Below are 22,801 nucleotides of genomic sequence, written 5' to 3'. Positions count from 1 at the left end.
GCACCACTTTAGCTAATGGGGCCTCCCGCTGCCGCTGTGCCACCAGAGCACAATTTCTGTTCTCATCCTGAAGCAAAGTTCTTAACCCGAGGTACTATTTCTGGGTTAGCGGAGTCTGTAACCTGAAGCGTATGTAACCTGAAGCGTATGTAACCCGAGGTACCACTGTATATCATTTCTTCATCTCCTCCTCTGTCATCCCCTTCTCCTTGTGCCCTCAATCGTACCCAACATCAGAGTTTTCTCCAAAAGAGCGAGCACTAAAACAGGAAGGAGGAAGCTGTTGCCCTTCAGATGTGGACTCCAACTCCCATCATCCCTTACTATTGGCTATGCTGGATGGGGTTGATGGGAGTTGAAGTCCAATAGCCTCTAGAGTCTAAAACCATTTTAATGTCTATTAGCGACCCTGCATGTTTCCATTTTGATCCCATTCGTCGTCTCAGGGGCAGTACCTACTTGGCACATTTTGACCTACCAACAGATGCGGGGGGAGGCGGGGATTCGAACCCAGGGCCCAGAGCCAAGAACCGGTGCCCGTGCCTCCCTACTACCGGACTTGCGCAGACCTCCTCCCCTCAGCGCCGCAATAAGACTTTTGACTGACAGGACGAAGCGTCGAACGCCTCTTGCTCCCTCCCCGCCTCTTCCTGCTGAGCCGCCGGAAGGAAGAAAAAGCAGACGGAGGAGGAGACCGAGACGGAGACGGCGGCGGGCGCCATTTTGGAAAAGCGAGAGGCTCCTTCTCCGGCTTTTCTGCCAGCGCGGAGACCCAGCGGCCTTGCAGCGCTTCTCGCTGTGGCGCCGGAAGGAGAACGACGACGACAACAAAAAAACCCGAAAAGCCACCCCGCTTCGCCTCCCGACGCCACCACAGCAACGGCGAGGCCGAGAGAGCCGCTTCCACCCTTTATTTTTCCCTCCGCCCTGTTAGGCTGAGGGGAGAGAGGAAGGGGGGAGGGGGCGAGGCCCGGATGAGGGAAGAAGCGGCCGACTGAGGGAGGCAGGACGAGGCCGAGCGGAGTCGGGGAGAGCGAGGTTGGCCTGCGGTGGGCAGGCCGGGAGGGGGACCCCTGAGTTTTGTGGGGGGGGCTGCCAGCTGGGAGGGGGCACAAGGGCAGGGGGTCTCTTTCGCCAGGGAAAGGAGGGGGGCGTTGGTGGGGCGGGGTAGGAGAGAAAATACTCTTAACTTGGGGTACCGTTTTTAAAAAACAGCCGGGGGTACGCAGGATACTAGACCCCGGGGTTGGGGCGGCAAGGAGGGCGCATCGGCCTCTGCAGACCACAGCTCCTCTTACTGGGAGGGGGCTTCAGAGGGAGATCCCCTGACCTTTCACTCTTGAGGATTTTGGCTTTTCGGGAGCCTCATTTCCTGCCCCCTCCTCTCGCCCTGTGCTGGGCGCCCTAGAAGTGGGCGTCGAGGGTGCCCAAGGGGCGTCCCCAGGTGGCGGCGGTGCCTCGAGCGGGATGTTCATCTCGCCCAGTTAACTTCCTTTGTTTGGCCTCTACTTGTGGAAAAGAAGAAGAAGAAAAGGGGGCGGGCAGTCGCTCCAAGAGAAGGTCGCCGGGGAAAGGATTGGTTTCGGCTGTCGGTTCCACGGACCTGAGGATGGCTGCCAATCTAGGCGACCAGCGTGCCTCGGAATGGTGATTGCAGCGGTTTATTTTAACTTGGTCGGTGGGGTGTCATTAAAGGAGAAATTTGGGGTACGCCAAGTGGTTTTAAGATGCAGCAATGTTGCTGTGTGGCTGGAATAATACGAAGCCAGCTTTTCCAGGCTGTAACACAAGCTGTTATCTCTCTCAACCTAAAAGGGCTAGGAATTTGTTGCTGTTAAAAGATATTAACTCACCAGATGAGTGTGACTAAGGAAATAGGTTCGTTTCCAACATTGAAATTCCATGTACCTAAAATTCAAACCCAGAGAAGAATTTACAGTGGTACCTCGCAAGACGAACGCCTCGCAAGACGGAAAACCCGCTAGACGAAAGGGTTTTCCGTCGCGGAGGCGCTTCGCAAAACGAATTTCCCTATGGGCTTGCTTCGCAAGACGACAGCCCATAGGGAAATCTCCGGGACAGCGGGGAAGCGCAGCGCGTCTTCCCTGCTGTCCTCGGACCTCCTCCGAAGGCTGGCGGCGGGGCGGGGACAGCTCCTCCTGCCGCCGCCGGGCTTCGGAACGATGCCCCGATGCCGGTCGGCAGGCGGGAACGCCTCCCCCCGCCGCCCGCCATCGGGACCATGCCCCGATGCCGGGCAGCGGGCGGGAACGCCTCCCCCCGCCCCCCGCCATTGGGACCATGCCCCGATGCCGGGCGGCGGGGACGGGGTGGGGCATGGTCACCGCTGCCGGCGTTTAAAAGCACTCTGGGGAAAGCAGCGAAGCGCGCTGCTTTCCCCGAGCATCGGGAAGTCCGGCGGGGGTCCTTGGGATTCCCTCCCAGCCCCCGCCTTTAAAAGCACTCTGGGGAAAGCAGCGAAGCGCGCTGCTTTCCCCGAGCATCAGGAAGTCCGGCGGGGGTCCTTGGGATTCCCTCCCAGCCCCCGCCTTTAAAAGCACTCCGGGGAAAGCAGCAAAGCGCGGCGCGCTTTGTTGCTTTCCCCGGAGTGCTTTTAAACGCGGGCGGCTGGGAGGGAATCCCTTGGACCCTCGCCGGACTTCAAAAGAGCTGCGGGAAGTCCGGGGGGGGGGTCCAAGGGATTCCCTCCCAGCCCCCGCGTTTAAAAGCACTCCGGGGAAAGCAACAAAGCGCGCCGCGCTTTGCTGCTTTCCCCGGAGTGCTTTTAAAGGCGGGGGCTGGGAGGGAATCCCTTGGACCCTCGCCGGACTTCAAAAGAGCTGCGGGAAGTCCGGGGGGGGGGGTCCAAGGGATTCCCTCACTGCCGCCCACCTTTAGAAGCGCTCGGGGAAAGCAGCGCGCTTCGCTGCTTTCCCCAGAGTCCTTTTAAACGCAGGCGGCAGTGAGGGAATCCCTTGGACCCCCGCCGGACTTCCCGCAGCTCTTTTGAAGTCCTGTGGGGGGGGGAGAAGGGCTTTTCTTCCTACCGCCAGCCTTCAGAACAGCCTTCTGAAGGCTGGCGGTGGGAAGAAAAGCCCTTGTCCCCCCCCACCCAGCCTTCAGAAGAGGTCGGGGGACAGACTGTCCCCAGACCTGGTCTGAAGGCGGTTTCCCTAGGAACGCATTAATTGATTTTCAATGCATTCCTATGGGAAACCGTGCTTCGCAAGACGAAAAACTCACAAGAAGAAAAAACTCTTGGAACGAATTAATTTCGTCTTGCGAGGCACCACTGTACCTTCTCTCCCCTACCCCCCCCCCCCCCATTCTCAGGAGGACTAGGGAAGACCCCTGCTGGATACCTCTGAGTGCCACTGCTAGTTAGCACTGAGCTTGATGGGCCAGTGGTCTGGCTCAATGTAAGGCTGTATTGTAGGTTCAAGCATCAGGTGGAGGAGCAAATTGAGATCAGTTTTATGGCTGGATAGGCTTGTGGAGGAAAGAAGAGATACTGATCAGAGCTCAGAAGGGGTTAGGTCTCTCATAGATGAAAGCTTGCAGCTATAACAGCTTTCTGGATGAAGGTAAAGTCTGAGGTCTTGGCTCAAGATTGCTGGCCCTGGTTCTGCAGAATGAGAAATCAAGTTTAATCCCACAAAATTATGTGCACATAACAGGAAATTGAAGTGAAACCCAAATACTGTGTACCAAATTTGCTGGCTAGCCAGTGCAGAAGAGATGCATTTGGCATAGATGTTTTGACAAATTTTATGGTAACTGCCTGCTGTCATCTCATAGGGGAAATGTGGATGTTAAGAAGAGATATAGGACCAGTGGCCAGCTATAACAGCAGTAGAGTTGTATTAAGGACACATCCCAAACTAAACATGTTTTTGAGACTTTGGTCATTGAGATCATAATTTCACCTTGTGACATCATAATGGCAATGATTTCACAAGTCTGCTGGTCTTGCAGAGTTGACTGTAACAGGACATTCAGGAGGAAGGAAAGTGAGACCAGAGTGTCAAATGTATAGCACCTGCCTTTTTCAGGCCTCTGCTTTTCCTTTAGTCATCAAATGTGGGTGAGTGTTGCATTTCCTCTGCAGAAAGTAGTCCCTGGGGCAATAAAAAAAAAGCTTTGTTATCATTTTCATTAAGTAAGGTTCTTTACGTTTTTGGGACAAATTCTGTTCTTGAGTTGTTTGTGTTTTCTTTCCTTTTAATCGTTGTAACTATTCATGAGAACTTGGTTATAGAGCAGCATATAAATTCCTGTACTAAATGAATGTTTTCTTTAAGTATTTCTAGACTACTTTTTGTGCCTGTGGGCCTTCAGAGCATCTAACAAATTTAGAAATGATTGAAAGTCAAATGCAAACAAACAAATCAAACAAACCAACAGCAGAAAAGCTGGCTTATTTTATTCTACTTTGGAGGCAAAGCTTGTCTCCCAAACTGTTGCTGGACTACAGCTTCCATTGTCTCTTACTATTGGTCATTCTGGTTTAGACTGATAGGAGTTGAAGTTCAGCAACATCTGGAAGACCATAGGTTAACCACCCGCTTTCTAAATGCAAAAAGATCTAGTAGTGGTTTTGAGCAGGAAAAAATAACATGGTTAAGGCAAGCTTCACAGCAACTTGCCCAGTTCCTAGGATTGCCAGTCGAATGGTTGGTTGTTGTCTGTTGGCAACTAGTTATTTGATCACAGTCAGATAAAGCCTAAGTTGGCACTATGTAGGAATCACCATTTATTATTGTGTCACCTATTAGCAAAGCCTGGGAGTGAGGGAGCTTACCCATGTTTAATCTGCCATAAGTGTAGCCATCTTCAAACAGGAACATAGTCATCACTGGCAAAGGTAGCACCCGTGGATCACCAGTAATTTCAACTTGTTTGTAGCAGAGACCAGTCTGCCTACTTTGTGTGATTGGCTGTCTGCTCTGTCAAGCTCCTGTGTGAGAGAGGTCTAGAGTCTAGAAACTTGTTCACACTTATTGTGGAACCATAACCTATTAACTAATTTGTTTATGTAATTAGTATACATGCCAACTTTATGGACAACTTAAGGGGTTTTTTTGTTCTAATACAGTTAATGTTTAAAAAATATATGCCCATTTTTTGCAAATACTTCACCAATCAGTTCACCTGGATCTTTTTGGACTGATCAAATGCCCAGCCTTACTTTGGGGAGCAAGAGTGGTTTCAAGGGAACCAAGTAGAAGGACACAAAACCTGGTGTGTTTGTGCGTAGGCTACAAATGGTCAACATAGAAATATGAGATTGCAGGCTAGTAGCTTTTATGGAGCTCATTTCAAGGTTGAGTTGAGAGTTGTCCTGAAAATAAAACAAAGACTTTGCCTGATCTTGCATAGTGATTATTTACAGGTAATCCTGGTTCAGATTAGAATATTAATTGTCTCAAATCCAAGAGGGTGGGAGCACAAGGCTTTCAGAAGGGAGGAAACAGCTGTCCTCCAGTGTCTGTTTTTTCTGCATTTGCTGCTTCAGTTATCAGTCCTTGAACTGGTCTGATGTCACAAAGGGCCTCTATTGGCCTTGTGAGTCAGCTACCTGGCTGCATGTGGTGCCTTCTGTTGCCAGGGCCCTTTAGCTGCCGTTGATTTGAAGGGGCTTAAGTCAGCCTTGGTCTAAATTACTGAGAGTTTTGAACACAAAAGGGGAGCCTTTTTAGCCTCCATATATGGGCCACAACTACTGTCATCCTTAACTATTGGCTATGCTGGCTGAGGCTGGTGGGAATTGGGAGTTTGACAGCAAATGGAGTGCCACAGGTTCCCTCATCCCGGACCTAGAAGGCCTTAAACTTCAGTGTTGATGCTTCTGATGGGTGGCAATGTGCTATGAGCATCCTGGTCACACCTTCTGGATGCTGATCAATTGAATGGTTTCAGATGCTTTAGCTGGAAAGGAATAGCTTATAAGGTAGTACTGTGACATGAACCTAGTATAATTTACTTATGTGAGACTCTCTAGCTGTGAATATTGAGAGGATTTGGATCTGGGTTCAAATGATACTGGCTCACTGGGTCGCCTTGAGCGTTCAGTCCTGTAAATTCAGAAGAATGATCAAGGAATGGCAAACATAGAAACTGAGAACACTGCTCAATTAAATGTTTTATTAATAATAATAATAATGGGCTGTGTAATAACTGAGCCTGGAATTCACTAATCTTTCATCCCAATATGTCACCTTGTAGGGCTCCCCAGTACAATCTGGGCAACGGGAGCAGCAGAGAGAATGGAATGGAAGGCCCTATGCATGAGAACCCCGAATGGGAGAAGGCCCGTCAAGCACTAGCTAGCATTAGTAAGGCCAGTGCTGCTGCTGCCTCTGGCAATAACAAAGGTGCCACCAATGGACAGGCTAACGCACAGGTAAGAAGGTTTAATATTTCTTCAGCTGCCTGGAAAGGCATCTTGGAGTAATCCAAGAGGTTGCAGAATTCTTTGCCAGCTTTCATAATGTGCAAGTCTGCTTTTTGACAAACCTTTGGAAATGTAATCTTAACTTGCTAGCTGGAACTCTGCTCAGAAGCCAAAGGGGAGGCTTTGGCCAAGGCTCCATAGCCTAAAGTATACTGTAACTGCATGGAAATGAGCATGAATGCTACGAGCATTTTGTTGGCATGTCTTCCATAGTGTGAAGATCAGATTCTTCTTGATTTGGGGAGGGTGTAGACTCGGCCAGGAGCCTCAGCTTTCTGGGACAGATTTGGTGTCTGCATTATTGGGACTTTGGATGCCTGGGTAGCATGATTGTATTACTGGACAGACAGACAGACACACAACCAAATCTGTCATTCTGAAACTAAAGTAGTAAGATCCTGGAGTGACTGGACAGCTAGCCTAGCTCCTATGTCAACAAGGTCAAACAAATTCGCGAGCATCCTTTTATGATACACATTTGTGCTCTTTTCTTCTATAGTATGCAGCCCAACAAGGAGAATCCTTGCAGCAGCAACAACAGCAGCAGCAACAGCAGCAATACTACCAGTGGTACCAGCAGTACAACTACCTCTACCCCTATAATTACTATTACCCTATGGTAAGTAACAGCTGCTGGCCAGCCTCCTAAGCTCCCTCCCAGAACGCCTGTTCTTCGTAACTCCATTTCTTCAGTTGAGAGACATCTGCAGCAGGGATCCTAGAATTTCGGAAGGTGGGGCAGGAAGGGAAGGCAGTCCCCACCGCATCAGTTGGGCTTCACCTATGCCCTCCCTCCATCCTGTACCAAATCAACAGGGTAATCGCAAAGCAAACTGCAGAGAAGGTGTGCAGTTTCACACCTTCTCTGCAGTCTGCGGTTTCAAAGCAATATCGAAGGAAATAGGTCTTTGGATGTCAGCATGGATAGAAAGCTTGTTGAGTGAAACCCTTTGGTCTTGGAGGGCAGGAAAGGCAGGGCAAGAAAAAAAGCCCTCTGTTCAGTCAAGTGAGATTCTGGCCACCACTATGAACTGCCGTATAGAAGGCATGGGGAAGTGGCCAACTTTTATATTGCATGTGAAGTGCCGCCTTATGTTGAATATGTCTCTTCTGGTATGATTACATGGCTTGCTCTCCCACAGAATGTCTACCCTGGGTATGGCTCTCCTGGACAATATGGTGTTCCAGGTTCTTACTCTTCCACAGCATCCCAGCAACCACCAGTTCCTGGACAGCATCAGGGAAACATGAACCAGGTAATGGATACCTAAACTCTATTTAGTTTCCCCCTAAGTAATTTCTCCAAATACTGTCTTATCTCTTATTGTAAAGAGCTATTTTAGCTGAAGATGGCTTGTGGATTACAGAAAGGCTGTTGGGTGATCTGTTCTTTCGCTGCCAATAGTAAACAGCTTCTCTGGAAAAGAGGGTGTTGCCTGTATTAAAGGCAGCAGGAAGAAATGAGCTTTAATTCTTTGCCTTCCCACATGTCTAGCCAAACTAGTCTGACTCATCCAAATTCTTTTGGGTGTGATGCTACCGTGGATGTGGGCAAGGCCAGCTCTGTATTGTGCTGTGCAGTTTGACAGTATGACTTGGGTTTTTTGGCCTTTCAGATTCTTGCTTCAGAAGTTTGCGGTGATGGTAGTTAATGACTGGGATGTGATGCAAAAGAAATACAGCACATAGAAACAATTCTGTGCAGCCAGGGGCTCAAAACAGATTCTGACTTTCCTTCCCAGTTCTGAGAGGGGATGAAAAAAGGGAGGCCGGGGTTCTAGGTTTTCAGGCAGAAGTGTGAAGCCATGGTGTATTTGACTCCTGCCTGATTTGAGGCCTTGCACCCTTAATGTTTACTGTCCATGAATGCGGCTTCCAGAGACGGTGATGGTGCCAATTGCCTTCCTTTTTCTCTCAGCCTCCAGTCCCAGGCATGGAAGATGGAGGGATGTCCTACCCAGGCCAACAGCAACAGATGCAAGTCCCCAATCCCCCGCAGTCCCCTATGCAACACCCCAGCCATCCTTCACAACATAGCAACCATCCCATGGGCTCTGGGGGGCAGCAGCAACAGGGGGGGCCTCCTGGAGGGCCGCACTGCCAGCAAAACCAGTCATCAAACCAGTACAACCAGCAGCAGCATTCCTACCAGGATGCCGCCAAGCCCAAGAAAGGACACCAGCTGTGGAACCGCATGAAACGTGAGTTTCTAAGGGCCAGGGCAGTAGCAGCAGCAGCAGCAGCAAACATGGTGCCCTGCAGATGCTTTGGAAGGCTGCTTCCACCATCCCAGACCCCTGGCTCCACTAAGTGGGGCCGACAGAAGTTCTGGTCCACATCTTTTAGAGTGTTTTTGGCAATCCCTGTGCTAGAGGGGGGAAAAACACCTATCACCAGATTCACACCATAGGTTGAGGGAAGAGAGGGTGCTGCAGACATGTGGATGCTGAACACTGCTCTTTGCTGGGTGGTGGGTCCCCTTGTGGAAAAGCCTAACGAAAGCTAAGAAAGTCAAGCCTTGTCAGTTGCTTGAAATGGTACTAGAAGCCACTGAATCCAGCCAAGAATTGTGAACTGTTGATACCATTTTAGTAAAGTTTTAATATATGGGCTTGGACTCTTGAGAAACACAAGCAGCTTCTTTTCTGCATGCATGCATATTGTTACATACCACCTTTCCTCCAAGGAGCTGAGAGTGATGAAAATGGTTCTCCCTCTTCCTGTTTCCCCCCCCCCCCCAAAGCAACCCTGTGAGATAGGTTAGGCTGAAAGACGGTGACTGACCCAAGGTCACCCAGTGATCTTCATAGGGATTTGAATCTAGGCTGTCTCCTGTCTTATTCCAGCACGTTTTTAACCACTACAGCACACTGGTTCTCGTGCAATGTGGATTTCCTACTGCAGCCCATTGAATCCTCCAAAAAGCTGCTCTTTAGAGTTGGGAGCCTTCTAGACCCACATGGTTAGTGACATGAGGGAGCTTGGAAGGGAGAATCAGCAAGATAGGAAACCCCCTTGGGCAAGTTGAAGCCCTTCCCAGTCACCCAAAAAGCTCATTCGATCAAAATTGAGATAGTTGCACTTAGGTGTTTGATGCAGTAAGTTAGCTGTGTCTTTACTCTTGTCTCGCTGATTTCAATGGGAAGGAGATTTCTTTTTTCTTATAAAAGACCTGGCACCCAGTCCTGACTAGTTGGAGTGCTTACTGCATTTTCAAATAGTTAAAATACTCCTTTATTGCTGTGTTTACTCAAAGGAACTGCTGTTTCTCTCTAGTATTACAGAGACGAATGGTACCACTTACTGTCTGTGGCCACAGTAACTAATAAGAGTCTCCCTTATGGCATTTTAAGTCTGTGCCTGGAGGAGGCTGAAGGCCAAATTCCAAAAAAGAATCACCACAAAACCCCTCTCTTTCCCAACAGAAGCACCTGGGTCTGGTGGTCTGAAATTCAACCTACCAAAACGTCCCTTTGTGGTAACAAATCAGAACTTCAACTCCTCAGAGCAGCAGCAGCAGCAGCAACAACAACACAGCAACTTTGGTTCCCAGCAGAATTCTGAGAAACGCCACAATCACAGGTGTGCACAAGTTCCTCGGTTTTTCGTATTTATGTTTGGTTGTTAGGCTCTCACACTTCTAGTAAGGGGAAGGAAACTGGGATGGTGGCAAGCAAATCTCTAGCTTGCAGAAATCCCCTTGCCTGTGGCTGTGCTATCAGTGTGTGTGTGGGGGGGGGGGTTTAGTGTCAGTGATTGTTCCATATTTCTGGGAATACTTCACTTTCGTTTTTGCATGTTTCTAGCCTTCTAGTTCTAGGAAGAGGCTGGAAAGCACCTGGTTGCTTGGTTTCAGTGTAGGGTTTCTGGGAGCAAACATTCTTGCTGCCGCTATAATTAAGATTGTGCACTGCTGAGTTTCTTGTAACCCAAGGTTTCTGATTCAGAACAGCAGCTGATGTTCAGCCTGTAGAAATGAAGCACCTTACTTACTTTGTATCTGTTCACGTCAATCCAGCCCAGATTATTAAATATACCAGAGATTTCTACATCATGGTCATATCTGGTCCCCATTTCACCAACTAGGATGCCATTATGCTAGGAGGGAAGCCTGGGAGCAATGCTGCCTTTTGCTTGGCCATCGCTGCTCTTGGACTTTTACTATAGTGTCTCACTCTCAAATCCCTAAAGTTCTCACAGCACAGAGGTGTACATGCAAAGATGGGAATCTCTGCTCCGCAGCCTGAATGCAGCCCACTAGGCCTCTCATTCTGGCTTGCTGTACTTTCTCCCCACGCCCTGCCCCTCACTGAGCCTACTTCTGCCCTTCCTTGAGAGCCCCAACTAAGTTCTAGCTGCCACTGCCTCCTTCCTCATTGAGAAGCACTCCAGGCATGCTCTGTAGCCAGGTGTTCTTTGCAGCTAGCTAGCACCTTTCAGTACTAAATGAGAAGATTGCTTAAAGGCTTTTTGTGTTTCATTGCTGAAGCCTCTAAAACATTCATTTCTTTCTGGAGGTTGGTCCATCCCCAGCTGATGCATTCATAGGAAGATGTGGCCTTCAAACTGTTGGTGAGATAGTGTTGAAAGAGCTAAGTTCAGTGAATTTCAAAACGAGTTTGGCTCAGAAGAAATTACCATGCAATATAGATTACAGTGGTGCCTCGCAAGACGAAATTAATTCGTTCCACGAGTTTTGTCGTCTTGCGATTTTTTTCGTCTTGTGAAGCACGGTGTCGGGAAAGCTTTGGAAAAGCTTCAAAAATCACCAAAGTCTTTAAAAACCTCAAAAAAGGCTACCACACCACGTTCTATGAGTTGCTCCTCGAAGTCAAGTCGCAACTGTATTAACGGTGTTAAGAAAAAGGAAACAAACTTGCAAGACGTTTCCATCTTGCGAAGCAAGCCCATAGAGAAAATCGTCTTGCGAAGAAGCTCAAAAAACCCTTTCGTCTAGTGGGTTTTTTGTCTTGCGAGGCATTCGTCTTGCGAGGTACCACTGTAGTCTCTTTCATAAAAACTTTGGACCGTGTTGGTAATGCTTCAGAGAGGCCATACCCTGAAGAGTGGCATGAGTCTTGGTGAGGGGTTTCTTTCTGTTTCAGAATGCTGGTTGCTGCCATGTTTGCCAACCTAACACAGTTAGACGTAGTCTGAAGGTATAAGATGGTGTTTTTCCAAAACTTTCGCTTTTTCTCTGCCTCCTACTTAAACATGTCAAAAGCCTTCAAAGTGTACTGAAGGCCTAAATAAAGGGCTTAGCACGACTGAGAATATGTTTCTGGAGCCTTGAAATATAAATACATTTCTTCTTGCAGTTCTTCAACGGGGAAGCCAGAAGACTGGCCACCAGATATGAAGGAGTACGTCCAACGCTGCTTCACTGCCTGCGAGTCGGAAGAGGACAAGGACCGCACTGAGAAGCTGCTCAAGGAAGTTCTACAAGCCAGGCTGCAAGATGGCACTGCCTATACAATTGACTGGAGCAGAGAGCCACTTCCAGGGTAAGTAGCTGCAAAGCCAGGCATGTTACATAGGATTTCTGATTTCAGACTTGGGAGCACTGATCTTAGTTATTGCTAGTTTTGCTGTCCCCACTATTCTGAGTGAGATCCAGGGCGTTTGGAGAGAGGCATGTTGGGGGCCATTGTTTTTCATGGCAGATTTTCCTTGAAAGGTGCATGTGGGTAAATACTTGATTGCATCCAGAGCACTTATCAGTCCCATGCTTTCTCTGCAGCTTGGGCCGAGACAGCATGGCTGAAAGTCCCAAGAAGAAACAGCAGCGCTGGGAGGTGTCTTCTCTCCACTCACCACGGAACTCCATGCAGTCCAGCCTTTCCCAGCAGCAGCAGCATCAGGTGCAGCAGCAGCAACAGCGAAGTGGTGGTGGCAACTCTCAGCCACAGCGTGGAGGAGGTGGAGGGGGAACGGGGGCTGGTCGGACTCGCGGAAATGGCTTTCCCACCAAGTTCGGAAACCGCAATGTCTTCATGAAGGATAACAGTTCATCCTCAAGTGTTGATTCACGTTCCAGGTCACGTTCCTCGTCACGGTCTCCCAGCCGCCACTTCCGACGGAGGTAAGTAAAAGAAGCAAAATGGGAACAGAGACTGTTTCTTGGGCTCTCCCTAGTTTGCACCAGGTCATTAAGGGGTGTGTTGGTTAAGTGGTATATACTGAACGTCGACAGAATTGTATTCGGTGTAAGAGCTAGAAAATTTAAAAGGAAAATTAGCTGGGCTAATTTGTAAACCAGGTTATTTTATGATTGTACAAACAGCCTTAAGGTTCACAAGAGCTAGTGGGGCAGGTGTAACATGAAGCTGATTACAATATAGGACCTTGACTTGCATAGAAGAGTTAAGAGATGAAACACCTTAACTTTCCTTCTCCCTCTCTCAAAATAGTGATTCTGATTCAGACAGTTCCTATTCCGGCACTGAGTGTCGCTTGGGTGGCCGCAGGAACACCCAGAAGAACCGGGGTCGCGGAGGCCACATGGAACGAGGCCGGATGAGAGCTCAGCGAGGGAAAAGGTAGGTTGGCTGGGTGGGAAACCAAAGTTCAACATATTCACTGGCTGCTTGCGTTGGTTTTTAGATTAGTGAGTGAAAGACCATGAGAGAAGGAGCAGCTGTGAGGGGTTACCATATTTCTGTCTGATCCACAGAGGACCTGGGTATTTCCCATGAATAGCATTTCCTTCCTCAGGGGTGACCCTTTCATTTTGGTCTCTGCAGGCATGATCAGGGCCCTTCCAAGCGCAACCGGAAGCGCAACACCATGGACTATGAAGATCCTGAGAAAGAGTTCAAGAAGGAGCGGCGGGCAGCCCGCTTCCAGCATGCGAGCCTTTTCAAAAAACTGCGCCTGGAGCCCCTCATTTTGCAGATCAACAGCCTTGACAGCACTGGCTCTGATGGACTCGACTGGAACGAACTGAAAATTGTGGGCACCTGCCAGGAGATCACCAAACATTACCTGCGTCTCACTTGTGCACCGGACCCCTCTACTGTCCGGCCTGTGTCTGTGAGTAACCCTAGGCAGTGGAGTCTTCTCCAAGAGCTTACCTTGTGCCTTCCTGCTGTTCCACCTGGACATATTACCTTTCTGTGTTCGCTTATGGGCAACGGCCACTGATAGAATGATAAGGGGCAGCTGTTGTGCCTGCAGAAGCTTTTCTTGGTGCCCACAGGGGCTCCTCCCCTTCCTAAAATTAGGCTTGGAAGAAGCATTTTATTTTATTTTAGCTAATAGAGTAGGTTGTGATGTGTATGTATATGGTACAGGAGCCCACAGGCCAAAGAGTGGCAAATGGAAACATACAACATACTGATGGCAGGATGAGATAGACCAGGGTGCACATATTTTTGTAAGGAGCAAAGTACTGTTTTATTGAATAGGAACTGTGTTTACCGATAGCTGCCTTGATTATGATGGTTATTAATTTGATTGGAAAGTGCAAAATAAAAGTGCTATAATAAACGAGCATGCTGGCCTGGGAAGGGGGGAACCCTGTATTAAAACTCCGTAATGCCAGGTGCTGCAGCCTTGGTAGCAATTGCCATTGCTTTCTCACCCAGCCACCACTCAGCATCCTACCTGCTCCTATTCCAAAGGTGTTTCTCCAAGGCTGAGCAGCTTTGTCAGCTAATGCTTGGCAGAAGTCTCTTTAACTTAACCTTTTATTTTATTTTTCTCCCAGGTGCTTAAAAAATCATTGACCATGGTGAAATCTCACTGGAAAGAGAAGCAAGATTATGCCTATGCTTGTGAACAGATGAAATCCATACGGCAAGATCTCACTGTAAGCTTTCTTGAGGCACTGAATGGCAAGAGGTGGTGAGGGTGGAGGGCTTTGCCGTGTCTGTAATAGACTTGACTAGGCAAGAGATCTTCATATTTTGGCAAGGGAATTGGTGCATTTGAATTCTCCGCAACGGGTGCCATGTCTCCTGATTAGTACATGTGTATTTGTAGGTTTTTTGTGGGGTGGTTTTTTTTTTTTGGTTTTTTTTTTTTTTGTTTTTGTTTTTTTTTTGGGGGGGGGGTGCAAGCATGAAACTTGGTACCGAATACAGTTTGGTGTCCTGAGATTCTGCTTCTCTTTTTTATAAAACTAGATCTGGAAGTGCTGGCAATGAGATTTTTAGTGAAATTATCAGAAACCAGAGGTGGAAAGAGCAGCTTTCTGCAAATAGCTGGGCTATTGCTTCAGGGCCTTGGAAGTGTGCAATTTATGCAAGTCACAGAGGTCAACCCAATTCTGTGCAAGACAAGCTGTATTTCTGCAGTTCAATGTTTATGAGTGTTTCCCTGGTTCTGTACTTGGCCGTACCTTTACTTGTGTAAGGAACACTTAAATTAGGCAACTTTTTGTGTTCCTATGGCTTTTAAGACATGTGCCCTTTGTGAACTGCTGTGTTACTTTATGGGTTGAGCAGCTCTGACATAATATAGGTGGAGCAACAGCTAATAGCAATTTATTCATGTTAGCCTTCTGCCATAGGCTGTTTTCTTGTTATTAAGTACTAAGAAAGGGAACAGCTGTTTGAAGCCATGTGAATAGCCAAGATGAACTCGAATGCCACTCTGGAAGCCCCCCAAGGTGACACAGGCCTGCCGCTTTGTATAATCACCAAAGGGCCTTGCATCACCTCTGGAGCTTCCACAGTAGCAGGTGGCATCAACAGTAGAGTAAAGCTAGTCCAAAAAGGTCCAACTTTTTTGTTTAATGTAGTTTTTGTAGCTTTCCAAGTTCTAACATGGGTTGCTGGTTACTTTTGGGGATGGGGAGCGAAGGAGATAAATTATTTGGGGGAGCCGTATTAGAGTTGTCAGCAGGAGGTAACAGATTATCTATATTATCTTTTGTGTTGGTTTAAAATAACTCTGCTTTCGAGCCACCTCCTTGGCTTGCTGGCCTGCTTCATTTGAGTTATCAGAACACTTTTATGCTTTTACTTTGTAATTTCTGCTTCTGGTTTGGTTACTACCTGTATCCGTGAATCATGCAAGAACAAGGAAGGGAAGATCAGGTTGGAATCAATGCTTTGCAGAAGCTTCTATTTGCCAAGGGGCGGTGTTACGAGAGCATTTTATGCATGGCCAAAAAAGTCTCTCCACCCATTGCAGGAGGCTGCGACATGTCTCCTAAACTTCATAGCTTCAGAAGCAGCCTGCACTTCATTTATCCACGTATATTCCAAACCTTCCTTTCACTGTGGGAAAATAGAAAGGAATTCAGCCATTGATGAATATGTAAATATTTACTGACCTATAACTGCTTGCTAATCCTCTCTCTTTCCCTGCTTAGGTTCAGGGAATTCGTACAGAATTCACTGTGGAGGTCTATGAAACCCATGCCAGGATAGCACTGGAGAAGGTAAGAGCCAATGGGATGTCACAGCTAGAATGGGGAAAATCCAGATTCAGATCCTTCCTCAGTCATGAAGCTCACTGGGTCATCTTGGGCCAACCACCGTCTTGTAGCTTAGCTTACCACACAGGGTTGCTATGAGGAGAAAAGGGGGGAGAACCATGTACATAACCTTTAGGTCGAAGCAATCACCCGACCCAGAACTAATTAGCTTCAACAAGATGGCTTCATGGCATTTCCTCAAACCATGTCCCAGGAAATGTGTTGCTTGCCCTTCTCAGTAAAGAAGAGCTATAGTGGCTACCACTCGTGTCAGATGCACCAACTGGAGAATCCCTGCTTTTCCTTTTGAATTTTAGTAAGGGGGAAAAATCAGTGTATGACACTTTGTAACCATGGAGAACTTTATAAATCTGCCTGTAGTTTCTTGCACCTATTTAAAACAAGAAGATGCCTTGGGGAAGGACATAGGTGCCTTGTTCTCCTAGTTAATGTGTTGCCAGCTTAGTGCTCATGATTACACATGTAGCCTCAGAGACCTTTTCTGGCACCCACAGGGTCCTATCCTCTGCTCCCTCACCCCAAAATCAGTTTTGAAAGAAGCCTTTGTGAGAAGCCTTTTTCACATAGAATTGTGGGGCAGGGGGCAGTTGGGGGTTTACAGCTGGGGAGAGGAGAAATGTTGTGCAGGTGGGGTGCCCATGGCAGTCTCCAGTTTGCCGGTGTGTCCAAGAGCCCAAAAACATTATAACCCCTGGCCTATCCTCTGCCTTTTTCCTATCTCCTTCACCTGTCACACACTGATTGTTTCCCAGTTTGTTTCATAAAATATTAGTAAACTGAATTATATCTAGAACTTGCTGCACGCAGAACTTGAGGGAGGGAGGCGCAGGTGTGTCAGAGTTCCCAACGCAGGTAGCCCTTGTGGCACAAAGAGTTTCTCTCTCACACACTAGCCAGATGAGAACCTGTGAGGATTAAGAGCCCATTCACACATTACACTGGAGGAGGACAGTGCTAATTCAGGGAAGGCACAGAGCCTTTCTGGCTTGGTGAGTGAGCACACGACTGCCAAGTTTGTATCTGGCTCTAGGAGTGGGAGGGGTGTGTGGCAACTTGAAACAGTTCCATAATAATGGGAGTATCTTCTCTAGGGTGACCACGAGGAGTTCAACCAGTGCCAGACACAGCTGAAGTCACTCTATGCGGAGAACCTCCCTGGGAATGTTGGAGAATTCACTGCTTACCGCATCCTCTATTACATTTTCACAAAAAACTCAGGGGGTGAGTGTTGGGGCTGGGCAAGGGAGGGGTGCATGGGTGGAGAGGAAGACCTGTATGGTCATAGCTTAATCTGAATTGACCCTGCAGCAGTTTTGTGGTGAGGCTGCCCATATTACTTGTAAATTGCAATTAGAAAACCAATTCCTGTGCTTTGCTGTTTAGCACATTTTTCTTGGAGGGAAGGGGATGCCGGAGTCTCTGGTAGTTCAAGGCTAGTCTGCCGAGTTTCTCTGGCACTCTGGGATCCCTTTTTTGTGGCATTTTGCCCGTGGATGTGTCCTTATAGCCACTGTGCCTGTAGGCGGAAGATGCAGTCACTACACCTTGGACTGTAGTCTGAGACCCATAAAGAATTCCCAGCCTCTGCGCCTCTCTTTCCCACAGCCTGCCCCTGCAAAGGCTAGTGTTCTTTCAATCAATGCCAGTCCTAGAAGGATGTCAAGCATATTGCTAAACCTGCTTTCAAAAGACTGAAAAGCAGATAAAGGCTCCAGACTATTGGGAAAGAAGAGCTTAAATTCTTGACCAACTGTGTTAATAGACTGTACCAAGCCAAGCAAGCTTAAATGTAGGCATAAAGAATAGGCCTGTATATTTAAGCCAAAGATAATGGGCATTTGAGAGCAAGCAAATGGGGGCGGGGAAGGTTATAGCATGAGAATGAGTCTTGATGACTCTGTTTTCTCCCCTCCAGACATCACTACAGAGCTGGCGTATTTGACGAAAGAGATGAAAGCGGACCCCTGTGTGGCACATGCGCTCGCCTTGCGGGCTGCCTGGGCCCTGTCCAATTACCACCGCTTCTTCTGCCTGTACCGCCAGGCACCCTGCATGTCCGGCTACCTCATTGACAAGTTTGCTGAGCGAGAGAGGAAAACAGCCCTCAAAGCCATGATCAAAACGTATGTGAAGTCAAACCAGACACTCCTGGGGTCAGGGCTGGGGAGATGACTCACACTTGCACCCTTCTCCTGCCTCTCTCCTCTGCCCCAACTCCGTTGTGGAGCAAAGAGGGAGACTTAAGTCGCCTGTAGCTAGAGGCAGGTAAAAGGGGGTTGTGTTTCTGCGACTGTAGCTTAGAGGGCCATGTCCTTCACAGGTAAGTAGGAAGATGGCTTAAGCCACCATTGATCCCTTGGGTTTTAAATACCAGTTTGGCTGTGAAACACGGACCAGGTTGAGGACCCACTAGGGCTGTTTGGATTCACTTAAGAAATCTAAGTAAACTTAACAGCTGAAGTGCTCATCTTATTATTACTTGATTCCGGAAATACAGCATTGAGATTTTATTTGGGCGCAAGAAGCAATAAATAGCCATTGCCCCAGACAAAAAACAAAATTGGTGTATGGGAAAGAAATAATAATTACAGGAGCAAACTTGTGAGATTTAATTTTGTTGCTGCTGCTGCATCCCATACCTGAAGAGGGATGGAGGCAGGGTAAGGAATAGGACTGTGCAATGGCACAGTGCCTGCCCTGGTTCAGATAAATAGAGCTGCACAAGAAGGCAGCCGCTTGCATAGCTATCATTTGTTGGAACTGGAAACTCTGGGCCTCACTTGGATGTGCATCTGAGCATAGATGCTAACAATCTACACACTGTTGCTTTGAGTGGGATGCAGCCTTATTGCATCCTGATAGGAAAGGAAATCCAAGTGTGCATTGCACTGAAAAGGGGGCTTGTATAGATGGGTGGTTTTTGTGCTCACATACGATTTGCATGCTCCTTCAGTTTACGCCACAAGCCTTTATAGTGCCAAGGGGGTCTCTGTCTACAGGGATTTTAATAAAATGGTTGTCAGGTCCAAAAGCTTACAAAGCACTGTGGTAATTAGTGGCAATGGTGACTGCCCATTAGTCCAGAAGTGGCGCTGTGGTCTAAACCACTGAGCCTAGGGCTTGCCAATCAGAAGGTTGGCGGTTCAAATCCCCGCTACGGGGTAAGCGCCCATTGTTCAGTCCCTGCTCCTGCCAACCTAGCAGTTCGAAAGCACGTCAAAGTGCAAGTAGATAAATAGGTACCGTTCCGGCGGGAAGGTAAACGGCGTTTCCGTGCACTGCTGTGGTTCGCCAGAAATGACTTAGTCATGCTGACCCCAGCTGTCTGCAGACAAACGCCGGCTCCCTCGGCCTATAGAGCGAGATGAGCGCTGCAACCCCAGAGTCATCTGTGACTGGACCTAATGGTCAGGGGTACCTTTACCTTTACCCAAAAGATAGGAAGCAAAAATAGAAGGAGGAGGTGGTAAAAGATGCCAAGAGGGCAAAAATGAGGGTAGAGCAGTTGCTGTGTCCTAATATATGAAGTTGAAGGAGCAAATTTTAATTATGTGCAGGGTTGTGAACGACTAATAGGATTCCTTAGAACAGCAAATTAGTATGTTTTGTCATCTGCGGTGTCACCCTTTTGACAATTGGTACAATATAAAGTCAATTCTACTTTGACGTAGGAGAGTTCCCTGAAGTGGGTTTCTTCTCCCACTTGCTCCACAGGCACAGCTGTGTACATTTTTCTAAGCTTTTCCTTCCACTTGGAGGAGAGCTGATACCTGCCCAATGCCAGTCCTGACTATTCTACATTTTCAGGATGTGTGGGCGCTTCATCACTAACTTGCTATTTATTTACCAGTACAGTCTGGACGACTCTTTCCTCCCTGCCTTGGGTGTAGCTAGTTGCCTCTCTTACCTCACTCTGTATGTTTATTACCATTGCATTGGGGTGCAGGGGTAGGTTTAGTTTTTGTTTGTCATTCATAGCTTAGGACTTACTATAACCTGCAGGCCTCAGAATGTGCTTCTGAGCCTCAGTTATTGCAACCAGCCCCGTATCTTCGTAATTAATTCTGTACACACACTCAACTTCATGCTAGCTGAACTTTGGCTCCTCTTCACAAATTAAGCAGCACATTGAAAGCCCATCCCACATGGACCCCTTCTTTTCAAACTCTCCTTAAAAACCACCATGAGGGCTAGGAGCTTAAATACGAAACGCTCTCAAGTGCAGTTTCTTCACATTGCCAGGGTAGCCAACGGTAACTAATTGCATAGTTAGGTTCAGGATTCTGCTTGTCGTCTTAGCCTGGATTTCATCTGCTGCCTTTTCCCATTCACCAGTGTCTCTTTTTATCTCCCTCAGTTTCCGCCCGGTGCTTCCAGTCTCCTACGTTGTGTCAGAGCTGGCCTTCGAGAGCGAGGAGGAGTGCCAAGCCTTCCTCGCAGCTCTGTCCCTTGTGTATACTAGTCCCGACGCCACCAAGATTGACTGCAAGCAGAGCTTGGCGGTCCTGGCCAATTTCTGAAAGTATAAGGCCCACTTCCCCGCCCTGCCCCGTTTTTAACCTATGTACATATGTATATATATTTATACATATATAAAACCAGATTCAGTTGGCTGCTGCTGTGGGCATGCCGGAACCTAGCTGTGCTGCGCCTCTCCCGCTGTCCACGCCGCACACGGAGAGAAGAGGGGTAAGATCCAAGGACATCGGATGGCGTCTGAGACCACCAGGAACGGAGAAGAGCAGAGAGTTCAGTCTAACGATTGTGTTTTTTGCCAGCAGTGGGGTAGGGAGGTGCTGGGGAATACGTGAGCATCCGTTTATGATCATCTGTTTTTTTCTTCCCCTCGTGTCAAGATGCATGAGAGACCATAGCTGCAAGACCCCATCCATCACTCATTGGTCAGAAATGGCTGAGATAAAGGGTTGGGGAAAGAAACAGGGATCTCTAAGTGAATCACTGGGAGATGCGGAATTTACTGCCGTCTCCTTGTGTTGCCGTCCCTTCGCCCTCACAAGAGTGTTCAGGAAGCTAGAATGATTTCTCCCTAAGTTACAGGGGGACCCCTTTGTCCAGATTTTTCTAAAACCACACGAGTATCTTTACAGAGGCGTAATTTCATCTAGATTCCACCTGGGAAAACACTTGAGAAGTCAGCGGTACATGAGAACTAACGGTTCCCTTGTGTAAATATGTGGAATGATGATTTTGTACAGAAGCTACAAGTTGTAAATAATGCTAGGAAAACTCTTTGTTTTCTAAGAGGAAAAAAAATCTGTGCTTTTCTACTTTTATAATGATGAGTTTAACAGATGGTTTTCTCTGAAGATGAAAAATCCAGGTTGTTTTGTGTGCGCATTTTGTGTTCTCCATTGTGCTCCTCAAAAACTAACGCTGTCTCAGTTTTTTCCTCTTCCGAGCTACGGCCTGGCTCCAAAAGAGCATGAGAGGGAGAAAGAGAGATGCCACCTCTCCAGCCGATCAAAAAACCAGCCTGAGGGGGAAGAGCAAAGCAAAGCCTGCCTTGGCGTGTTTCCTACCAGTTTCAGTGACTTTTTCCTGTGCAGAGAATGCAAAAGACTTCTTTGTAAATTGCACCTCATTGTGGATGTGGCGACATAAAGAGAATCAAATCAAGGCAGTAAGAAGGAACCACAGAGGAATTGAATCAACACACAAGATGATCCTTGCAATCTCCTCCTTTTCTATTGTGTTCTGGAGTTGTCATGCTCAGTTTTTTTTTTTAATTGATTTATTTATTTTTCTCCCTCTGTCCTCAGTTCTTTACAGGTAAACTCAGAAAATGCACCACCCCATTTCCACTTTTCTTCCTTCACATTGTTTCAATTTTGTTTAAAGTTTTGAAAGATTGTCCAATTGTCTTTCTCCCTTCCCCATTTCTCTCTCTCTCTCCCCCTTCTTTCCCACCCTTAGTCTCTAGCCTTCTCATAATCCCTTCCTCACCCTCTCTCCTTTTCTCCTTTGCTCTTAATTCCTCTTTTCTTTCTCTTTTTATTTTTGAACATGTGTAATTTTGGGATGTTTTGGCTTGGGCTGGATTTTTCAAAGATTCCTTTTTCCTTTACAGAAACCTCTGAATCTTTTTCCAACTGATTAAAGCAAATTTTTGAAAACGAAAATCTGTGTTGGTGTCTAAAATTGAACAGGGGGGCAGTCTCTAGGAACAAAACACAGGAACAGAGCACATGCAAAGGGAGATTCTAGCTTGTTTTCATCTGCCCCCCAGAAAGTAACAGGCAAGGGGTGTGTGTGATGTGTTTAGCTTTGCTGACTTGCAAAACCTACCATACAAAGTGTTGGGACAGGGGAGAGAGGAGGAGGTTGTTAGAGGAACATAGGAGCCTACAGCCTTTCTGAGCTAGTCAGCTGCAATGTTTGCAGATTTCCTCCTTACATGGTACAGTACAGGGACAGTGGCCTGCAATCCTTGCCGTTTAGTCATGACAAACATCCATTGAAATCAGTACAACTAAAAGTGCACAGTTGAGTGACTTTCTTCTCAAAAGGTCTTGGTCATGACTAATGGTCAGAGCAAGTTTATCTGCATTCAAAAGTCTTGCTTGAGGTTGAATCCTGACAAGACAGAAGTACTGTTTTTGGGGGACAGGACGCGGGCAGGTGTGGAGGATTCCCTGGTCCTGAATGGGGTAACTGCCCCTGAAGGACCAGGTGCGCAGCCTGGGAGTCATTCTGGACTCACAGCTGTCCATGGAGGCACAGGTCAAATCTGTGTCCAGGGCAGCTGTTTACCAGCTCCATCTGGTACGTAGGCTGAGACCCTATCTGCCTGCAGACTGTCTCACCAGAGTGGTACATGCTCTGGTTATCTCCCGCTTGGACTACTGCAATGCACTCTACGTGGGGCTACCTTTGAAGGTGAC

General features: G+C 47.6%; 1 protein-coding gene across 1 annotated transcript; it reads left to right on the top strand.

The window, feature by feature from the left end:
• Positions 1 to 676: 676 nt before the first annotated feature.
• LENG8 (leukocyte receptor cluster member 8) lies at positions 677 to 22,039 on the top strand. Its single transcript, XM_028751824.2, has 15 exons — positions 677 to 1,647; positions 6,226 to 6,403; positions 6,954 to 7,073; positions 7,597 to 7,710; positions 8,373 to 8,655; positions 9,880 to 10,036; positions 11,773 to 11,958; positions 12,195 to 12,536; positions 12,865 to 12,993; positions 13,198 to 13,486; positions 14,163 to 14,264; positions 15,774 to 15,842; positions 16,991 to 17,120; positions 17,815 to 18,022; positions 20,257 to 22,039. The coding sequence occupies exons 1-15, from the start codon at positions 1,610 to 1,612 to the stop codon at positions 20,417 to 20,419; spliced, it is 2,508 nt and encodes an 835-aa protein (XP_028607657.2). The 5' UTR covers positions 677 to 1,609; the 3' UTR covers positions 20,420 to 22,039.
• Positions 22,040 to 22,801: the final 762 nt, after the last annotated feature.

The sequence above is a fragment of the Podarcis muralis genome, chromosome 13, assembly GCF_964188315.1.
Source record: "Podarcis muralis chromosome 13, rPodMur119.hap1.1, whole genome shotgun sequence".
Taxonomy (NCBI): Eukaryota; Metazoa; Chordata; class Lepidosauria; order Squamata; family Lacertidae; genus Podarcis; species Podarcis muralis.
Note: the sequence above shows the minus strand (reverse complement) of the source record. Positions and strands in the feature narration are given on the sequence as shown.